Source organism: Aquila chrysaetos, chromosome 18 (assembly GCF_900496995.4).
Source record: "Aquila chrysaetos chrysaetos chromosome 18, bAquChr1.4, whole genome shotgun sequence".
Classification (NCBI taxonomy): domain Eukaryota; kingdom Metazoa; phylum Chordata; class Aves; order Accipitriformes; family Accipitridae; genus Aquila; species Aquila chrysaetos.
This window is the reverse complement of record NC_044021.1, coordinates 26,731,446-26,752,738: the sequence shown is the minus strand read 5'-3', so window position 1 is coordinate 26,752,738 and position 21,293 is coordinate 26,731,446. Positions and strand designations below refer to the sequence as shown.

At 41.8% G+C, this 21,293-nt stretch overlaps 1 protein-coding gene across 5 annotated transcripts in view; it reads right to left on the bottom strand.

The window, feature by feature from the left end:
- Positions 1-15,816: 15,816 nt before the first annotated feature.
- Positions 15,817-21,293, bottom strand: part of ICE1 (interactor of little elongation complex ELL subunit 1) — a 35,485-nt gene continuing 30,008 nt past the window's right edge. For all 5 annotated transcript variants that reach the window (XM_030041759.2, XM_041118299.1, XM_041118298.1 and 2 more), the window contains 4 exons: positions 20,011-20,201; positions 18,478-18,584; positions 17,635-17,733; positions 15,817-16,727 (listed from right to left, as the gene is read on the bottom strand). In XM_030041759.2, the coding sequence (XP_029897619.1) occupies positions 16,546-16,727; positions 17,635-17,733; positions 18,478-18,584; positions 20,011-20,201 (579 nt within the window). In that variant the 3' untranslated portion in view covers positions 15,817-16,545. The remainder of the gene's footprint in view (positions 16,728-17,634; positions 17,734-18,477; positions 18,585-20,010; positions 20,202-21,293) is intronic.

Below are 21,293 nucleotides of genomic sequence, written 5' to 3'. Positions count from 1 at the left end.
CTCCCCAGGATACCTGTCCCTGGTTCCACTGCCTGTGCATCTCCTTCTTACATTTCCATTTGACCAGGAGGTCCTTACTCAGTCATGCTGGTGTCCTGCCTTCCTTGCCTGATTTCTTACATGTGGGAAAGGAGAGCTCTTGTGTTTTAAGAAAAATGTCCTTAAAAAGTGCCAACTCTGTTCAGCTCCTTTGTCCCCGAAGGCAGTTTCCCAGGGGATCCCATCCACTAATTCCTTAAACAACTGAAAGTTTGCTCTCCTGCAATTCAGGGTTGTGACTCTACTCTTCACCTGGCCCATATCCCTCAAGATTGTGAATTCTACCAGGGCATGATCACTGCAACCCAGGCTGCCACCAATTCTGACACCTCTAGTTCTTCTGTGTTGGTGAGCAACAGGTCCAGTAACACTTCTTCTCTGGTCAGGCTGTCTATCACCTGGATTAAGAAATTATCCTTGACACAGTCAGTTTAACGCACTACTTTCATTCTTGTCTGGCTCTTGTGCTTAAAAGCTGAGAAAACCCCCTGACATATTTCTAGGCCACCTGAAACAGACTATATTTGTACGTTTTCTCACCTCAACCTGCTCCCTTCTCATTCATTTCCAGCTAGAGTTTGAAAGTTGCAATTTGACCTCTCCCAACCTATTTAACACAAAGGGCTGTTTGTTATGCACTGCCTATGTAGCTGTGTCAGACTTTTACCATACAGGATATTCCCAGAGCTAAAGCTGAAACAGATGAGATGGTAATCACTTGGCAAATTGACAAGCTAAAACCAGCACAGGCCAGGACAGTCCTGAGACCATGCACTGTCAGGTCAGTACAAAATCTGTGGCCTTTAATTAGTCATGGCAAAAATCATATTTACTAGGCTACACAGGCTGGGATTACAGAATCTCTAGTAAATTTACTGTCCCCGAAGCAGAATGAAATAGACCCTTGCACAAAAAATAACCTATTGCTTTTTTGTGGTATGTGAAAAACAGTTAAAATTGTGGATGCTGACAGGGGGCAGATAATTGGGTATATGTGTGTTTGTGTGTGAATTTCTGAAATTGAACGTCTGCACTGGGCACAAGCCCACTATTTGCTAGCTACAGCCAGTACAGGCTGGTTGTAAATTTTGATGAGACCCTGAGCTAAACAGAAGTGGCAAGTTCTGAATTATCTGATTAATAAAGAAACAAGAGGCAGAACCACCTATTAGGAAACTCATCATGGATTGCATTTCTGCACATAGATTTAGATTGGGAAACCTGGGGCTGGGGGCTTGCAAAGAAGAAGGTGAAGATCCTGGCTGGAGGAAAGATCCTGGAAGAGAGAGGAAGATCCTGGAAATGGGGGAGATTCATGTAGGCAAATGCTGGAGGATGCCCAGAGTCCTTGGCTGGTAATGCCAGCAACTGCAAGCAGTTGCACAGCATGAAACCAGCATAGCTTTCTGGCTGACTTGCCCAGACCAGCAGCAGTCTCCCTGCTACGAAGGGAAGTCAGGACCTAGTGAATATAACTTGGGGGGAAAGGGGAGAGGGACACGAGAGAGTGTGTGACGCAATCAAGTAGGGTAAGAGCTCTGATCTTGTTTTTTCTTTCTTAAATGAAGACCAAATGTCCTGATCCACAATAAGTTGTCATTTACTCTTTCTCACGTGTAACACCTTTGCACCTAAGGTGCTACCTCACTAGCACAATGTAGGCACTCTGCTCCTCCCTTGACTGCCCTGTGCCCTGTACTCTCAGATGGGCAGCCTGTTCTGAGAACTTGGTGTCACAGGACTCTGCGTATGCTGCTGGTGCCTAACAAGAAGCTTACCTTGCTGCTCCTGCTACTCCTACTTTTGCTGGTTTTGATCATGCCCGAGCAGCCTTTGAAGCTACCCAAGGCCTAAGTGGTGGCTGCTTTCTTCCTTGGGGGCAAGCAGAGCTGTGCTTCCTGAAAGCCCCACAGTGAACAGGTCAGGTACCCGATGCAGGACTCAGCAGCTTAAGGCAGAGAGGAAATGATCATCAAGGCCTGGAGTTCTCAATCCAGGCTGATGGAAGTAGGTAGGGCTGAGATCTTGGTCCTCGGCCTTCCCACACCCCTCATCATGGAGGAGATTCGGAAGACCGCTTCCTACTGATGGAAAAAGAAGGGGATGATTGGCAGAGGGTGCAGAGCTTCTGTCTGTAGAGGGCCATCACTAGGGCTCTCTGCAAGGAGCTGTACTGCCAGGACTCCCACCTTTTCTGCAAACCTGTTCAGATGGCTGATTCCCTCTGAAACCTCATTACCCCAACCCTAAGTGGCTGGAGAGCCACTTGTGATGTAGCTGGTTGCCATGTGCCTGTCCAGGAAGGTTAGAGTTCTTCTAAGAGTGGCACCAAGTTCTCTGACTGAGGAAGCCTGATGTGAGGCATCAGGACAGTGCTGGAGGACTGTGCCGAAGGGCCATGTCAGAGGAGCACACTCTTCTGCTACAGAGTTCAAAATGACCTAGGAAAAACTTAAGGTCATGAACCTCAGAATATTCTGTTGAATAATAAAATACTTACAATTTATCTGCAAAATTTATTGAGTGTTTGAAGAGAATTGGTGAATCAGACTTTCTTTCTACATCTAAAGAAAATAATAAAAACCTTTGGTTTTCCTGGAAAGATTTAAGTTCATCTTACAAAATACTCTACCAACTCTCTCCATGGGGGTTGGAGAGGTGGTCTTGGGTCCTGATGCACAGTAGTGCATTCTCCCTGAGTGAGTGTTTCAAGTACACTGCATTACCCACAATGTGCCCTAAGTGTCCTTAGTTTTAGGACTCAATACTGAGAATGCTTCATCGGTGATTAGTCTGCTCAAATTGTGCTGTTGTTTTCTGTGATCCTTTTTGGCACTCACAATCTGCTTGTTCCAAACACTTCTGGACATGTTCACACCTCTTGATGACTAACTGGTTGTTTGCATAGTTCAGCTATCTATTTTCTTGAACATGTTTCTTGTTGTTTGGGACAAGAGATTGGTTACATTTTACCTACTTCTAAAACAAACAGTCATTGAAGTTCATAGGCTTATGCTAACAGCTAACTAGGCTTAACTCATGCTAGCTGGTACATAATATGAAAGAGAAAAAAATCTGTCATAAGACCTAGAGAAATTAAACTGTTTGCAAATGTTCAAAGATCTTTTTCTTTAAAATCACAGGCTATTTAATTTTTATTACTTTGATTACCCTTCAGGATATAAAAAATGTAGACATAGATTGCTTGATTTTTGTTAGATGTTCAGATCCTGTATCATCCCAAGATGATATTCATGACACTCACCTACCACTCAAGTTATTGAGCCCACCACAGACAAGTCAACAAGTCAACAGCCTTGTTGTGATTGGCTTTGTAATGAAAGAAATGGGCGTAGAGGCCACGAGTAGGTAGGATGAACATGAGATGACTTGTCTGGAAAATGTACTGATAAAACTTGGTGTGCTGGTTTTGGCTGGGACAGAGTTAAATTTCTTCATAGGAGTTAGTATGGGGCTGCGTTTTGGGTTTGTGCTGAAAACAGTGTTGATAACACGGAGATGTTTTCGCTACTGCTGAGCAGAGCCAAGGCCTTTTCTGCTTCTCACACCGCCCCACCAGCGAGTAGGCTGGGGGTGCACAAGAAGTTGGGAGTTGTATCTACAGTAATGTTAAAGTATCTACAGAAGTTGCTTGTATCTAGAGTAATGTTAAAATCACAAAGTGTTCTCATACAAACACAGCCTTTTCCAATATATAGAAGTACAGTTTCAGGGGTTTCATCAGGGTGTATTTGAAAATGTCAAACATTTTGTTCAGTGTAAAGGCAAGTGTTGGCAGGCACCAGCTTCATCCCTTTAAAACATCAAAACCTAAAATATTTTCATGATGATCTCTAATTGCAAAGTGAGTAGTCGCCATGCGCTTCTCGCCTGGGAGCTGTAAATTGACCTCAACAGAAAACACTTGCTCCATTCACACTGGTAATCTTAACTCTTTGCCATCCGGATCACATGCCCAGCTTCTCGGCATCTTACTGTGTTAATACTGAAATTTGTGCTCCTGTATCTATTGAAACTTCACCAATTGTTTTTGAGGACCAACTGGAATTAAAATGTGTAGGCCAGCATCACTTAGTCACTGATAAGCGTCCGCTTTCCAGACAGGCAGGCCCAATTGCCTTCCAGACATTACTTGTTTTTTTGCTTCATGCCCTGCACTTCCTCCCTCAGGGGGAGGAAGGGGTTGTCTCCCTTTCTGAGGACTGGCGCCAGAGGAGTTGAAATATGCTCCTTCCTTTCAGTGTTATCTTGTTTCTGGAATGCTTCAGTCAGACTCAAGATTACACCAGTAGGCTGACCTTGAATCATGGCTCTGGGAATGCCTAGGGCTAATGCATTCCTCCATCATTCATTTCTCCATCTTGAGATTCTGTTTAAGAGTTTTTAATTTTGTTTTCCCTTGATCTAGTTTCTGTTCCCTGTTTCATGGGTCTTACTTTGTGATCTCCTCCCCGGGGCTTCAGGTTTTGTTTTTCAGCTGGTGCATCATCCCAGCCTATTTCATGGCTCTAGTGAACAGTGCCATGCATTGATTCTGCCCATGGAGGGAGTTGCTTGTGAGCATTTTGAGCATTATCACCTAGCATCTTGCAGATAACTCCTGTCTCTTTTCCATCCTTTGTGTGGCCCCTAGTTACTTTTAGGTGCTCTTCAATGGCTTCCCAATGATGCCAATTGTCATGAGCACATTCTTCTGAGAAGTTGGGACTCAGATTCACTCCATGCCTCTGTAAATAATCAGTGATATTACTTACCATCCTGCTGACTACACCAATTTGTTGCGGATGGAGTAATGCACTTCACTTGTAAGTGAGAAGCAATAATATACTTTATTGATATAAGACAGTCAGTTAACAAAGTTCAATGGTAAATGTGACGATGGTTTAACAAGACTCGATGGCAAGGTACGCTTGAGTATTTACTGCATAGAGGACAGGGTCAGACAAAACTGCCAGGGAGACCCTCCCGTTGAGTCACGAGGTTCAGAAAGGACCCCCTTGCGTTCTAAACCCCTTCTCAGAGGGAAGTTTAGGTGCAGCTGGATCCAGACTTAGTCCCAGACTTGGTCAATAGTTTATGTCTAAAGGATTATATGTGCGCAATCAATCCTTGCTATCTTTTAGCTAAGATTTCAAAGTTTCAGTGCACTTATTCCCAATTCACTTACCGAGTACCTGACACGATAAGGACTCTCTCAACCTCGAGGAGTAACCTTGAGAGCCATCCCTACCCAAGGGGAGATCCTGGTGTGCAGCCTGCTGCCATGCAGGAGAGCTCAAGGGGCCCTGGTCTGTCTGGTTTAGAATTACGGCTGGGTTACGGGAAATACAGGTCAGGCTGGGGTGGGGTGGTGGAGCACATCGTCACAAGAAGGTACACCTCGAAGCAGCTGTGGCTGTGGATAAGTCCATGCTGCAGCAGGTACACCTTGAAGCATCCGTGGCTCTGCATGAGGTCATGCTGGAGCACCTCGAAGCGTGTGGCCATGGATAAGCCCACGACAGAGCAGGTACTCCCCTGGAGGGACTGCAGCCATGGGTACGGCCATGTTGGAGCAGGTTTATTTCTGAAGGGGCTGTGGCTGTGGGTAAGGCCACGCTGGAGCGGGTCTAGCTCTGAAGGCATTGTCGCCCATGGAGAAGGCCATGCTGGAACAGGTACACCTCCGAGCAACTGTGGCTGTGGATAAGTCTCTGCCGCAGCAGGTATACCTCTGGAGAGGCCACGGCTCATAGATAAGGCTCCACTTGGAGCAGGTACGACCCTAAGGGACTGCAGTCTGCGGATGAGTCCAAGCCAGAGCAAGGGCAATGGGAGGAGTTCATTGCAATTTTAAACCCAATGGTCTGGTCCAAAGGGACCAGGGATGGAGATTTTAATGGAAATACCTTTAAATTGTTGTAACCCAGGATTTGAGTTGCGTGTTATGGAAATTACTGTAGCAGGAACCACCTGAACCAATGGAGGACAAGCCCTACAAGAAGCAGTGCAAGTGCAGCAGTGACCCGACCTGAGCTGGCTTTGGTGCCCAGTAACTCCACACAGCACACCATCTCTCCTGGCCTGAGTGACCACCATAAGAGATGGAGCCCAAAGTCACAGGCTAAATGAACTCAGTGGGCATTTATGGACATTTTACAGACATTTCAAAGGGGTGATCCAAAGGCTAAGGGAATGATATCTGTGTATTGTGTTAAAGGATGGGAAGGTGGGGTGGTTAATGAGGTTGTACTGGACAGTGTGGGACCTAAGCATGATGTAAATGGCATGGAATAAGGGTTGACTCTCTTATCCAGAGCCAAGGCCTTTTCTGCTCCTCACCCCACCCCACCAGCGAGGAGGCTGGGGGGGCACAAGGAGTCGGGAGGGGACACAGCCGGGACAGCTGACCCCGACTGACCCAAGGGACGTTCCAGACCATAGGACGTCATGCTCAGCATGTAAAGCTGGGGGAAGAAGGAGGAAGGGGGGGACATTCAGAGTGATGGTGTTTGTCTTCCCAAGTCACCTTTAGGCGTGATGGAGCCCTGCTTTCCTGGAGATGGATAAACACCTGCCTGCCCATGGGAAGTGGGGAATGAATTCCTTGTTTTGCTTTGCTTGTGTGCGCAGCTTTTGCTTTACCTATTAAACTGTCTTTATCTCAACCCACGAGTTTTCTCACTTCTACCCTTCCGATTCTCTCCCCCATCCCACTGTGAGGGAGGTGAGGGAGCGGCTGCGTGGTGCTTGGTTGCTGGCTGGGGTTAAACCACAACACTTGTCAGTGTGATTACAAATATTTGATAATACTCTTAGAAATTTGCATTTTCTCCTGCAGCTCTAGTAGTACAACTCTGACTTATGCAGAGATGGCACCTAGTCTGTCAATGCCGTATTTGTATCTATATCACAAAACGACTTGAGTTTTTTTCAAATATGTTAGATGTCGCAAAAATACTGAACGTGAGTAGAATAAAGCCTGTATGTGTGGTTCTTTGAAAGACAGACCTCTATTTTTTTCATTAAATACTGCTTTATTAACCTTTTGTTTTGTAAAACAAATGTGACTGCAGAAGATATAGCCCTGATGGTCTGAAATCCCACACATCTAGGTAGATTCACTGCATCTTTTATACTTCGGTCACACTTTGCAGTTGAACAGACTTTCTGTCTTTCACACGCGTAGTTTCAGACTGCTTTTAGTGAAATGCTTGCTATATGAAGGTTATGTGGGATTTGTGGAAGGAAGGTTGATCTAATCCCTTTAAAGTTGTCATATCCTGATAGGTGTGGATCGCAAATGGCTTAACAGGTCCATGCTGCTTGCCTTTTCTGCCTTTGATTGTTTGTCATATGGTCTCCTGAGAAAGTGAATGCAAATTTGTTCTCTAGCTTGTTTTCTAGACATGGTCTGTTTGTTAACAATGCTTTACTACCTCTGAAGGCTAAGCCACAATGCGAGGATAAACTTTACATTTTCAGACAATTTCCGTCATTTGCCCTAAATAATAAATAACAGAGAATTAATAACCAACTTAGGTTATCAGAAATAAATTATTATATGCTATATATACACCTAAAAGCCTGCAAAAAATGGCTTTGTATTGCTCTCTGCTCTCATCAGAACTGACTAACAGGTGTTGCGGAATAAACACACACTCTGCTTCGGGGGTTCAGGCTAGGCAGGGGCAGTTTATTGCTATAGCTGTAAGAGAGAAGGCAGAGCAACAGGCGCTCAGCTCTCCATCCATACTGGCTTAAAATAAAAGTGACGGAGCCTGATATGGCAGAGCAGCGTCTGCGCAGCAGGAAGCCTTGTCACAGCAGATGTACCCTCTGCTCCGCATAACTTGGAACCTGCAGTGCTATCCGTGCATCTCCTCAGCCCATCCTGCTCTGGCTTGTGACACTGCTGGGTCCTCGGCCAACTTTTAGACCTAGTGAGTCCTGCTGCTGCACAGTCACCTGTTGTGATCGAAAACAATTTCACCCGCAGTGTTTGCCTGGTTAAAATATTTTTTCCAATTTTTTTCTATTATTTATTTACATCATAAATGAACTATACGTGCACATGAAATCACGAGTTCTATGTTTTTCTGCCCATCTAAATAACTTTAACTATACTCATTCAGGGAAGAAGGCATTCACACCGCGTAACTGGGAATCTGCCTTAGGTTGCTTGATGAAGAGACAGAGAAAGTGAAAGAAAAATCTGAGAATGTCAACCCTGAGAACCAGAGGGTCACTGGGAGTGTGAGCATAACACCACAGAAAAGGGATAGACACCAGGAAGGGCTCTTTCTCGGTGTAACAATTTTAACTGGACTACTGAGGCCTTTCCACATTAATTTGACCTACGAGTGGGTATTATTGTAACTGATCTAATACACTGTATTGGGTTTGCGTGGCAAGGTTTTGGTAGCGGGGGGGTTACAGGGGTAGCTTGTGTGAGAAGCTGCTGGAAGCTTCCCCTATGTCCGACAGAGCCAATGCCAGCCGGCTCCAAGATGGACCTGCCACTGGCCAAGGCCAAGCCCATCAGCAACAGTGGTAGCGCCTCTGGGAGAACATATTTAAGAAGGAAAAAAAGTTGCGGGGCACACAGAAATGGCAGTCGGAGAGAGGAGTAAGAGAAACAACCCTGCGGACACCAAGGTCAGTGCAGAAGGAGGGGGAGGAGATGCTCCAGGCGCCGGAGCAGAGATTCCCCTGCAGCCCGTGGGGAAGACCATGGTGAGGCAGGCTGTCCCCCTGCAGCCCAGGGAGGTCCACGGTGGAGCAGATCTCCACCTGCAGCACGGGGAGGACCCCACGCCGGAGCAGGGGGATGCCCGAAGGAGGCTGTGACCCCGTGGGAAGCCCATGCTGGAGCAGGTTTTCTGGCAGGACCTGCGGATCTGTGGAGAGAGGAGCCCACGCTGAAGCAAGTTTGCTGGCAGGACTTGTGACCCCGCGGGGGACCCACGCTGGAGCAGTCTGTGCCTGAAGGACTGCAGCCCGTGGAAGTGACCCACGCTGGAGCAGTTCGTGAAGGGCTGTCTCCCGTGGGAGGGACCCCATGCTGGAGCAGGGGAAGAGTGTGAGGAGTCCTCCCCCTGAGGAGGAAGGAGCGGCAGAGACAAGGTATGACGGACTGACCCCAACTCCCATTCCCTGTGCCACTGGGGGGAGAAGGGAGAGTATTTGGGAGTGGAGTTGAGCTGGGAAGGAGGGAGGGGTGGGGGAAGGTGTTTTAAGGTTTGGGTTTACTTCCCATTATCCTTGTTTTGATTTGATTGGTAATAAATTAATTTCCCCAAGTTGAGTCTGTTTTGCCTGTGACAATAATTGGTGTGTGATCTCTCCCTGTCCTTACTGTGACCCACGAGCCTTTTGTTGTATTTTCTCTGCCCTGTCCAGCTGAGGAGGGCAGTGATAGAGCGGCTTTGGTGGGCACCTGCCGTCCAGCCAGGGTCAACCCACCTCAAACACTAACTAGACTAAGCTGGCAGCACATTCTTAGTTCCATATACATGCCCATACAGGTAGTTGCATATACACCCACTTCGTCCCAACAAGAGTTGGAGTGTAACAGAAAGGAGAACACAGAGCTTTGATTTACCAGGCATTCCCCCTGCAGCTCCCATAAACAGGCAATCGTTTGGCTTGAAAAGTCTGTCAGATCTGATCCCAGTCTGCTGAAGCTCTGCTCTGAACATATCTGTATCACTGGACTGAGGAGGTGGTAGGATAACTTCAAGCTTTTTTTGGCTGTTATGAAAAACTCCAGTATTTTTTACATAAATGAGTTGAAACTGAGCACTGCTTTTGTCTAGATGTTAAGGTTAATCAGAGTTTCTAATTTGAAATTGGACACTGAATGACACGCACCTTTCTCACGCACTCTGTTTCAAAGTTATTAGTGAAAACCCCTGTGTTAAGTGGTGCTTTGAGCAAGAAATTAAGTACAACATAAGCCTACACAGGCCACAAACCAATGCTCAGATTCCAAATACAGTCTTTAGCACATTTTTTTATGATGTGGTTAATGGATCCATTGTGATGCATCACAAATAAAAAAAATGGATAGTAATTTAAATATGGAAAAACATAAAAAGTGAAAAAGAAGAATAAAACACAACCTGCAGTTTCTTACTGATGAAGTGAGAGAACTTCAAGCTTTATTTCCTATCATCTTCTACACAAAACTGAAATTGAAGTAGTTTTGAATATATGGACAATCACAAGAAACTGTTTTGAGGTAAATGACATAATTTCACCTAAAACAAGTTGTGTCTATTTTATTAAAATAACATTACCTTCAGAATCCTCAGGGAGGCAATGCTTGCTGCTTTTTGTATATTCATGGCTAAATCATTCCCATTCATTTTCAATTTGTGGACCCCGTCTATATGCTGCCCACATGCTGTTTTACTTTGGGGTTTTAATTTCGAGTGAATCACATAAAACCTCTGGTGGGAAATCCTACCAGCTTGCAGAGAAAACCTACCAAATCAGAAAATAATATGCCAAATCTACAGACAGGCTGATAGCCTGAGAGGCATCTGTCTCCATATTTGCGCTCGTGTTTGTTACAAAGAAGGGGTATATGGAGGTCCAAAGAGAGACTCAGAACTTTATTAACATACGTAGGGATCTTGGCTTCAGGCAGAGATTTGCTCTTGGGCCAATACTCCAGCAGTGTTGTGAAGCTGCCTAATAACACCACACTACCGTTGAAGCAGCGAGCAATTACAAAATCTCAGAAGAGCCCTAAATGAACGCTATACGTTGGTCCCTAGCATGCTGAGATTTAAAAAACCAAACAGGTTAATGCCTGTGCAATCAATAGAGAATCCACCATCATCAACAGCTCTCTGGAGCCAGGCTCACGCCTGTGTGTGAAGCCCAAGGAGACGGGTTGCGCCGAGTACTGAGCTGTCTCCTTCTTGATGCTTAAACCATGTCAGAATTCATTCTGTCCCAGCCAAGGCATGCCAACAAAAAGCAGGTTTTATTCAGAAAGCCCAGGGCATTTCCAGCAGCAAACATTTAGACATCTCCAGGGTGATGTGGCAGCTCAAGGAATTTGAGCCATCTAAGACTAAAATTCAAAATAATTGAAAACCAGTCCATTTGTGTAAATATCTCCCTTATTTTCTTTCTAACTCCCATGAAGTACCTCTTTGCTTCATTAAGCTCCAGAGAATGATCTTTAAAAAAATTAAATTTAAAAAGTGCAAAAAGTAATTCCATAAAGGGAGTTGCATTGAGTGCAATAGATGGGCTCAGAACACCCAAAAGCATTAACATTTTATGGATCTATAAAACTGTGAACAATTAAACAATGTTGAGAATTTTGCTCAGCCTACTCGGTCCACTAACAAACAGTGTCATTACAAAGCCTGTCTCTGAAGAAACCCTCTCTCTAATTTGAGTCTTTTGATAGTAGCCTCTGACTTTTCTTGAAGAGAGAAGCTGGGCAGGATGAGAAGAATGTGAAGCTGTGTGGTGATATTCCAAACTGACATACTCACCTAATTTCAGCTCCTGGAAAACAGATCTTCGGGTTCTCTGATTGGTTTCCATTCATACGTGCAATTTCATCAGTGAAAAGAGAGGGCAGAGGATGTAATTTCGTTAGTCATTTCAAACTGGAAAACTTGTAACTGCTTTGGCCTTTTTAAAGTGCCAGCTTCAGCAATCCTTTTTGTTCAAAACAGGCAGGAGAAAGCAGAAGCTAGGAAAGACAATCCATCAGGGTTTGATAAAATAACTAGAGCTTAATTTTAAACAATCAAGTCCAGACCTTTCTCTTTTATGAAGACAAACCAATTCACACCAGAAAAGGTTTGCTACTATACCTAGGCAGGTAGAATCATCCTGGAAAATACCCTGATGGTGTAACAGGCCAACAAAAAATGGGAGCATAGCTCCAAGATGCTGCTTTTTGTAGAAACATAGTTTAAAAAAAGGTACATATGTCCAAACTGAGTATTCCAGCAAGGGATGGCTGTATGACTGAGCGTACAGTGGAACACTTCTGCCAATACAGCATGCTAGGATACACTCAGAAAAGAACTTTTAGTATAAATGAAGCTATACAAGAGAAAAAAAGAAATAGTTTTTCCTAGAATAACTTATTCCAGCATCCTGTTCATCTACAGGCAAACAGACAGTTAAACTGTTCCTCAATCCTGATGACAGGTGTCTTTTCCTGGAGTAAATACATTTTTGTCAGGGATTTTTCAAATACCTGATAATGCAGCTATGAAGTCTGTCCTAATAAATAAACAATTGCACATATTTACTGTCTCTTATATTTGGGCGGGGAGGAATGCTAGAGCTGAGTATTTTAACCTGAGATCAATTTTGATGGCTAGCGGTTTGTCTCAAAGGGCCCTAGATTGCTGGCATTAATTTCTTGGCAGTTGAGGCAGGTTTTCATGTCTTAGTTTAGGAATGGGAGAAGGCGTGGAGGAAGTGAAAACTTGAACATTCTCTGATACACACGGTTTGGGATGGGCCACACGGTCGATGTTCGTGTGAGAACACAAGAAAGCAAAAATCTGCAAATGATGACAGAAACCTGAAATTCCCTGTTTTAATGGACAAAGTATTTCACACAAAATAGGATTTTAGTGTTTGGAACGTGGCTGGATGAGAAATCTACTTATGCAATTTCTGATTAATGAGAATTATACAGATAAAGCTTTCCATATGGTGAAAATCACTATACTTTCTTCACCTATTTATGGACATTGACATTTTACAGCTCTTTAAATACTGTAAAATTGACACTGTGTGGGAGGTACAAGTATTATTTTTATACAAGTGATGAGTATTGAACAGAAGCAAACACCTTCAGCTATTAATGATTCTGATTTTGCTTATTCAAATGCAGTTTGATTGGACAGTAGAGAGTAACAACAATTAAAATCAGGCTCACATTCTGGCACGAGAAAAAATTATTCTTACAGTCACATTAGCAGAACAGAAGATTTTCCATGTAAATGGCTTAGTGGGTTTTTTTTGTTTGTTTGTTTTTTATTGGTCTTGGAAAGCTCTGGTATTTCTCCTGTGAATTTCATATACTTCAAATGTCAGTGTTTTATAAAAATTCTCAACGCAACAGGATTTTCTGTTTGCTGTGAAGATTTTTGGGTTGGAATGTTTTTGCATTGAAACATCTGGGATCCTTTTCTCACATTTTTTTGTTTTCTTTTATTTAATCTATTTCCCATTCATTTTCTTTACCAGATTTATTATCAATTCTTCTACTGTCAAACTTTGCTTACTTTTGTCCTTCTTCCACCCCAGATATTCTGTGCTCATTTTAATGCAAGAAAGCTAAGTAGAGTCTATACATAAAATCCCCATAGCCCTCACAATCACCAAAATGCCCAGTGTCCCAGACAGCATACAGCTTCAACCTGCGGCAAATTAATTTCTACAGAGCCTTAACAGAAGCCTTCATGACGGACATCTGCCGCAGCGCCTGCTGCGCACAGGTATTACCGACACTACTAGGCATTTTTCATTGACCTCGCTGGCTGTGTTAGACTCGCTTCGGTCAATGGGATGTCCGGAACGCCAGCAGCTCCGTCTGCAACTGGAATCAACGGACACTTTGCTCTGCATGGTCTCACTTCAGAGGAGAGAACCTCTGGGAGGGCTAGGAGACCGCATGGGTAGTCGGACTCTGAAAAGGCACAAAAATCACAACGCGTATCAACACCAGCTCTTTGCACCAGAGCTGACCCTGCCAGCAGCAGAAATGAAGACAGAGTTGAACGCCCCAGGCTACGGAACGAGCACAGAGTTGGAAAAGGGCTAAAGGCCAAGGCAGCACCAAAGAAAAATCAACACTAAACGCAACCAAAGCCATCGCATCACTGGTGCTGGCAGAAAACAGTCTCATAAGGTTTTGCCTCAGGTGTGGCTGGAAGGAACAGTTGTCAGCAGTGATGATTTTCTTGGTGCTGAAGGATGGCCTGAATAGCTAGGCGTTAGTCCGCAGCAGTCACCAAGGCCTCCAGAGATGCAGCGTGCTGGAATCCAGAAAAAGCAGGTAAGAAGGCTAGATGGCTTGTAAGGCACTTCTCGTTTGGTCTTTCTTAAGCTAGTAGCTTTCAAAGATACCAAGGACAAGGCAGAATGATCCGGCACAGATACAATGACCCAGCCTGCTGGATCTGAAGACTTGATCCTTCTGGCATGAAGCCCCACAACTTGGAAGCTACTATGCTTCATCTGTGATATAGATGAGCAGTGGAATTTCTCAGGCATGTTGTTCTAAGCTGTGACAATACAAATATGTCTGGAGTGAAAGTCTTATGATGCAACATGACTACCACAAGTGGCACAGAAATATGCTTTTGAAATCAAAATACAATCAAAAGGAGTCAGACACCAAGTATTTGCAATTCAGTGAGGAAATGAGAACTGAAGGTTCAGCGTATGTGTCACCCCTTATGTCATGCACAGAGCATAAAGAACATGCCAGCGACAGATACTGCAAAGACAGTGGATGGGTGAACTAAGAACTTCCTTCTATAGATAAGCAATAGAGTAAAGCAATTTGATTGGAAACAAAGTATTTATACAATATTTTGTATAAATTGTGTACCTACACAAAATACACAATTTATATTTTATAAAATGCATGATTTTGCTACAAATTTTGAACTGTCAGTACCAGCTATTCCAACCCAGAATTTTACATTTCCAGTGAATATTTAAAAAACATCAGTGAATTGATTTTACTTCTTAGGTGTCTTTATCAGGGAGTCTAGAATAGGAGGCATAAGATCTAAGGGATGTTCTTATAAAATTCCATTCACACCAAAACCAGCCAATAGGTTTTCAGACATTAATCTGAAGCAGATATAAGAACAAACTGGCAAGGCAGAGTAAGCTAAAGCTTGTGTCTAAATGAAATTTAAAGTGTGATGCTACAGGCACGGATACAACAGGCAACACCAAAAGCAGCGTGCGTCCTGTCTGTTGAAGACAGCAGCGCCTAATCAAGCAGAACTGCAGGAAGGGGATGACTTTTCTTTCTTTCATGAGCAACTCAGCACACTGCAGAGCAGAACCTCCGGGAAACATAAGATCCATCAAAAAGAGCTGAGAGCCCGCAGCTCACACAGCGACTCAGAAACTGTTAAGAGGACCAAGAAACACAACTTGGTCTTCAGGTGCCAAAAAAGTTTACAAGAACCAGAAGAAATTGTAAAGTGCTTGCTGCAGCTGAAAGATACTGAACTGACTGAAGACAAGCCCAAAAGTGTAGATGTGCCTGCAAGGACACAACACACAGGAGAAAGAATTAGGTGTAAACTGTATGCTGTCCGATTTGCTCCCAGTTAACGATTTCATTATCCAAGTTCACAGCTGCCTTCAGCAGACTAAAAGCCTTTTGACCTTTTCATGATTGAAAGAAAAAGGAAAAAAGACTGACACCACATCAAAGCTCTGGCAGAGTCTAGGTCCCACTACAATGAGAATCTGCATTAGCAAAGCTCACCCCTTCATGTGGTTATAATCAGGGGGTGAAAATAGAAGTTTTGAATGGATTTTTAAAACTACCTCCCCAGCCCCCAGTGCATACCGGAAAATTCTGGAGAGATGCAATACACCCTCGTTCCAGTGGCCAGAACTACAGTGTTATGGGCAGTTCATTTAGTGAAATGACCTCATAGGTAATTTCCTCCTGCCCCCCAAAGTAGTATTTATATAAGCTAGAAACAACAGTTCATTCTGCATTATTTAAAAAGACCAACAAGAACACAATGGTGTTTGCTTCTTTTATTATGAAAGATACAAAAACACAGAGTGTAGTGAAGCTATCATTAAAAACGTGAACTTTTGTTGAACCAATTTTCTATTTACATACACAAAATTCCCCAAGTGGAACAATATCAAATGTGAGACACATTATCAGAATATACCATATATACAAGTTCAGAGATTTAATATCTCTGTTACTCTATACATGATTGTTACACAAAAAGTCAGTTCCTACCTGTCTTACACAAGTATTTTAAATTAAGCTTATAAGACTACTCAAGCAAAATAAAGCAGAATCTAGGCAAAGTTCTGCTATCTGAACAGTTACTTTATAAATATAGTACAAAATAATAGATCCAGGTTTTCAGCCAGGCTCAATCTTCTGTTGTGTCAATCAGCCCATGCTCCAAATTCATGGAAGTAAAATAATGGAAACTATTACTGATTTTTATTGACATCAAACCAGAAATATCTCAGAGTCAGATGCACTGGTTTTCAGATCACTGACCAGTTATTAGGAAAAGCAAGTCTTTTTATTTATTTTTTAAAAACTCTTCCGTCAAACAGAAAAGCCAAATAAAATACTTGGGCTTGCTTTGTGTGATCAGGCATTCTGTTAAAAAAAATTAAATAAAAGAGGACACACCACTTTGTATTGTTTTTAACTGGAACCATCTACTGCTTAGTAAAATAAGGCACTTCTTCCTTTAGATCAGTCCACTTCCCTAGACTTTAGTTTAGCTCCATTTTACACAGAGAAGTGATTTCAGCTATGCCACTTGTGACAGCAAAAGGGATGTTGTTAAGAACTGTTGCTCTCCAAGCATGGATGGCCTCAACAATACCTTCCGGATTGCTTGAACCCAAGTCACAGAGTGAATATATGGCTGCCAGCTGCACGCCCCAGGGAACACCTGCAAAAAGTTAACACAAATCACCTTATAGAAACTTTGATATGCAATAATGTTTTTGGGGAAACCTGAGTCTAAAGAAACTATTAGTTCAAGAATTGGAATTAAAACACATCAACAATTGGGATGCCTAAAACCAGAAAGTAGCAAGATGACAACCTGCACACAAATTCCGTAACATCTCATTTTATACTAGCACTTTGCACTTTATTGAGTTCAGCAGGTTTTCAGTATTCAAAGGGCATAAAAGATTTGAGCATCGAGTGATTTTACTCTAGTTAAGGGTGATCAGACTTTTATGAAAAAAGTCAGGTTTAGACAGAGTCTGAAACAGACACAGACATACACCACTTACTTGGAAGAACTTGAGATTGCAAGGAGGAGAAGCTATACAAGTGGTTCAGAACAGCTCCCTAACATCAACCAATGCACTTTGCAGTCTCACTGCAAAATATACTTCACATCCAGAATAACTTAGCAATATAGATCTCTGCTGCGCTAATTGCCTAGCTTTGTCTCAGTCAGGAATTTGGACCGTCTTGCAGCCCCCTCCCAATACAGCAATCTTGCTGCTCAGGTAACAAATTAGCTATTACTGCTCAAGTTAAGATCACCCTTTAAGTTCTCCGAGGCAGCTGGTATGCTGTTACATGAAGCAGTGTAATTCCAAGGTGGCTGAAACTATCTCAGAATTGTTCTCTGTCTCAAACAGAAGGTAATACACATGCTTCATTAACTTCAGAAGACAAAGGGACTGAAAGTGAAAACTTGTCCTGTTACACACTAACATAAAACTGCACAAACAGGCTTGTGTTTTGGCATGTGTGTCTCAATTTGTGTGTGTTCTGTTTACATTGGCAAAACTTCACATTGCAGATGTTATACTAAAGTTCCTCTAAATAAGCATTACCTTCCTCTTTGGCATGCTGTACAAACAGTCCTATTACAGAACTAATATTCTTCACTGCAGCAAGATATCCTTCCTTCAAACCTATTTGGCCCAATCGACCTGAAAGAAAAAAAGATTATTCTGTATCTGACATTCAGACAGTCAACTTCCTCATTTTTAGACTTACTGATTGTCTGTTGAAGCACCAACAGAAAATGCAAATTTCAATTACAAAAATAAGTCATTCTTGTTACCATGTTGTCTTGGGAACAACAGTTGTCCTATTCCTTTTGTGACTAAAGACCCCAAGGAATTTTTCATCAGATTGATCCAACCTCCTGCAGGTTTACAATCTGTAAGTGTAAAACTCTCAAGGAATGCAATTTCTGTTTAACAAACAATATTATATAGCCTACACACTGAAAATATCAATTGAAACCCAAAGTTTATCTATTTAACTTGGAGGCCATCTAGATCCCAAATAAATGAATCTAACCTAAAATTGCAGAAAGAGGTATTATGTTGCATATAAAACATTATTTTATACACTTTACTATAAAGCCTATGTAGCTACAGATGATTTCATTTTAAATACATAAAACATGTTGGTATTTGTTATTGTGAAATCAGAGTAACATCTCTCAAAACTTAAGTACATGCTTTCCACAGGCTGACAAACAGAAAATATCTGCATAGGATTGTAAAAGTTTGGCTTTTAAGGTGAAAATTCTTGAAGAAAGTGGGGAAAAAAGAAATATCAAAAAAACTGCAAAAATACTTCATTTCACTTTCCAGGCAGGCTGACACTTTCAAAGGACATACTTAGACAAAGCAGAAGTTCAACCAAGAATTTAGATTACTTACCTATTAGCCTAAGCGTCAATGCTATAACACTATCCGGAATGGACTGAGCAGTTTCATGCCCCTTTCTCTTCTTTACCCATTTATCCATAGAAGGCCAAAGCACTTTGCTGTGAAAGACAAAACGAATTTGAAACACTGATACTGCATGAAGGGGTGGTACAATATTTATACAATACTGAATGCAAACGGTTCTTCTGTTTACCATGTATTTCCATAGCTCCACTTCCATCTTTAATTCACCTTCTAGGGAAACTCATAATATTCCAAGCATCCACAACTTCGAGTAATGTAAAGAAGGTTTTAAACCCAAACAATCAAATCTAACTTTCTGGAGGAATCATTCCTGTTTAGAATAATATTCCTGTTCATCTTCCATTCATTTCCCTGCAACATTCTGCATGTCTACCTAAAGTCAAGAACTCACTCCACTGACTTCACAGATGTATGTGAAATTGTGTTACTTGCAAATGTCATGCTGAGATGTTATGCAAGCTCTTTATATGACTGAAAATTCAGTTTGCACGTTACAAGTAGGATTTGATGCTTGTTTTTAAACCTGAAAGGACCTGAGATAAGACTTTTTTCGTCCTTAAAATGATGCTAATAGACCTAGCTACCTGTTATCAGCACAACTCCACACACTCAACTCTGTATGGCTTTACTTAAAATGACATACCTTTCACTGAAGCTAATTTCTATTAATTTTAAAAGTATTTAACTAAAAATAACTTCACTATTTGAAAGCATGGAACTTTTATAGAAGACTTGATGATGGTTTTAAGTTATTTGCATTTACTTTATACTCAATGATTACATTATGTCATAGTTAAACAAATGCCATATTTTTTGAGATTCTACTAGGTTATGTAACCTCTACATAGAAAATAGAGGCTGTCAGATCAGTGTAGGTATCAAAAAGAAGTCTTCCAAACCAAGTACGGTAGCACTCCATGCACTGGATTATAGGGTACAAAGAAAATTTAAGACACTGAATCTACATATTACAATGATTTTAGAATTAAAATCAGACTGAAATCAGGGTAGTGTGCTAATGAGTATGGTTACATTTCACTTTCAGCACTGAAGGAGTGCTATTTACACATCAAAAGTTCCACCCTCATGTTCTAGTGATGGGGGGGAAGGGAATTCAACAGTTAAATTCAGAGAAAGACAATCAATCATTTTGCTCCGTTGACAAATGATCCATCTCAAAATCTTAACAACTGTCCACATATAGCTATTTTAAAAGCAATTCTTTATTAGAATGGTTCGAACAGGGTTAATTTCTTGGACCAGTACCATAAAATCCTACATTTCCTCATGATAGAATGAGTAATCAATAAGGCACACAAACACAGCAGTCTAGGTCTCATCAGGTTAAAACGTCCTCATTTCTAAGTATCTGTGCAATGTTTTATTATGTTAAAAGCAAATCATAAAGTCTCAAATTTGGAAAAAAAAAAACCCAACACCAAAACAAACCACAAAAAAACCACACAGGAAAACATTTGAAAGAACTGTTTGCCACAATACCTTATAACATTGTCGTGTGTCCAGTCCCACTTCAGGCGAGAGCAGAGTAGATCAACAGCAAATATGTACTGCCAAGCATCTTCACTCAGATCTTCTCCATAATGCTCACTCAGTTGAAATTCTACTTTTGGACATGACTGCATTTCTAAAAGCAGGTTTGAGACCATAATACCAGCATCTAAAGAGGAACTCTGGAATTTTAGAAGGTGATTATCTTAATGCATGAAAAGTTAACAACCCAGAACCAAACTCTTTACATATATTTGATTCTGACTGTCCACAGCATCTTACACCATAAATTCAACTTTGGCTTTGACTTCACACAAACAAAAGGAGTATATAAACTAAAATCTTCAAGTACTCAGTATTTTTTTTTAATGCTTTTACTAAAAGGAGAGTTTGGAAAAAAAAACAACACAACAAAACCCACAAACCCTACACCCACTCTCTTCTCTCCTCCTACAATTTGGGGATTTTTGGTTCTCTCAATGAAGCTTTAAGGTCAGAATAGTATTTTCCAATGCAAGAAGATTAGACTAGTCCTGCTCACTTTGTAAGTTTGGGGTTTTTTTTGTTTGGTTTATTTTTAAATGATCTTCTAATGCTGAAATTTGTTACTCTTTATTGTTCATTAGGGGCTAATTTCCAAGCAAGTACTTTCAATAGTTGATGTAGTAATAACTGAAAACATGTCACGTGAAACAATTTTGCTAATTAAATAGCTAGGGCAAGCAAGGAAATTTAAAAACAAACATCCTTTGAATATCTGAAATATTAAGAAAAACGTTTAGGCTCATCACATAAACATGGTAGGTGCTCAGCATATCTTCTCAGTACAAAAGCTCCTATCATTGGCAATTTCTGCAACAGTGCAAGTCACTAAAATGGCATACTTTGACCAAGAACTAATACCCATTTTATATGAGCTTTACTTTCATAGGTAGAATAATATTCTCATAAAATTATATGTATAACAGACTGTCAACAACAATCCGCTTGAAATTTTGCCCTGTATTTCCACCTAAGTAAAACACATCTTACAGATAGGATGATGTCATCTCCTATCACCAATACAGAAATTCCTGAGGTCCTTCTCCCCAGTTGCAGCAGCTCTCATATTTCATAAATATCCATAAAGAAAGTAGGTAGTGCGAGTGCACAAAATTAATACTTCCAGGAACATTTACTGAGGCTTACTTATGTACTCTATTGGCGTAAGATTGAAACCTGTGACCTAATAGAATGGAGAACACAAATTCTTTGCTAAACAGGGATTGCAGTAC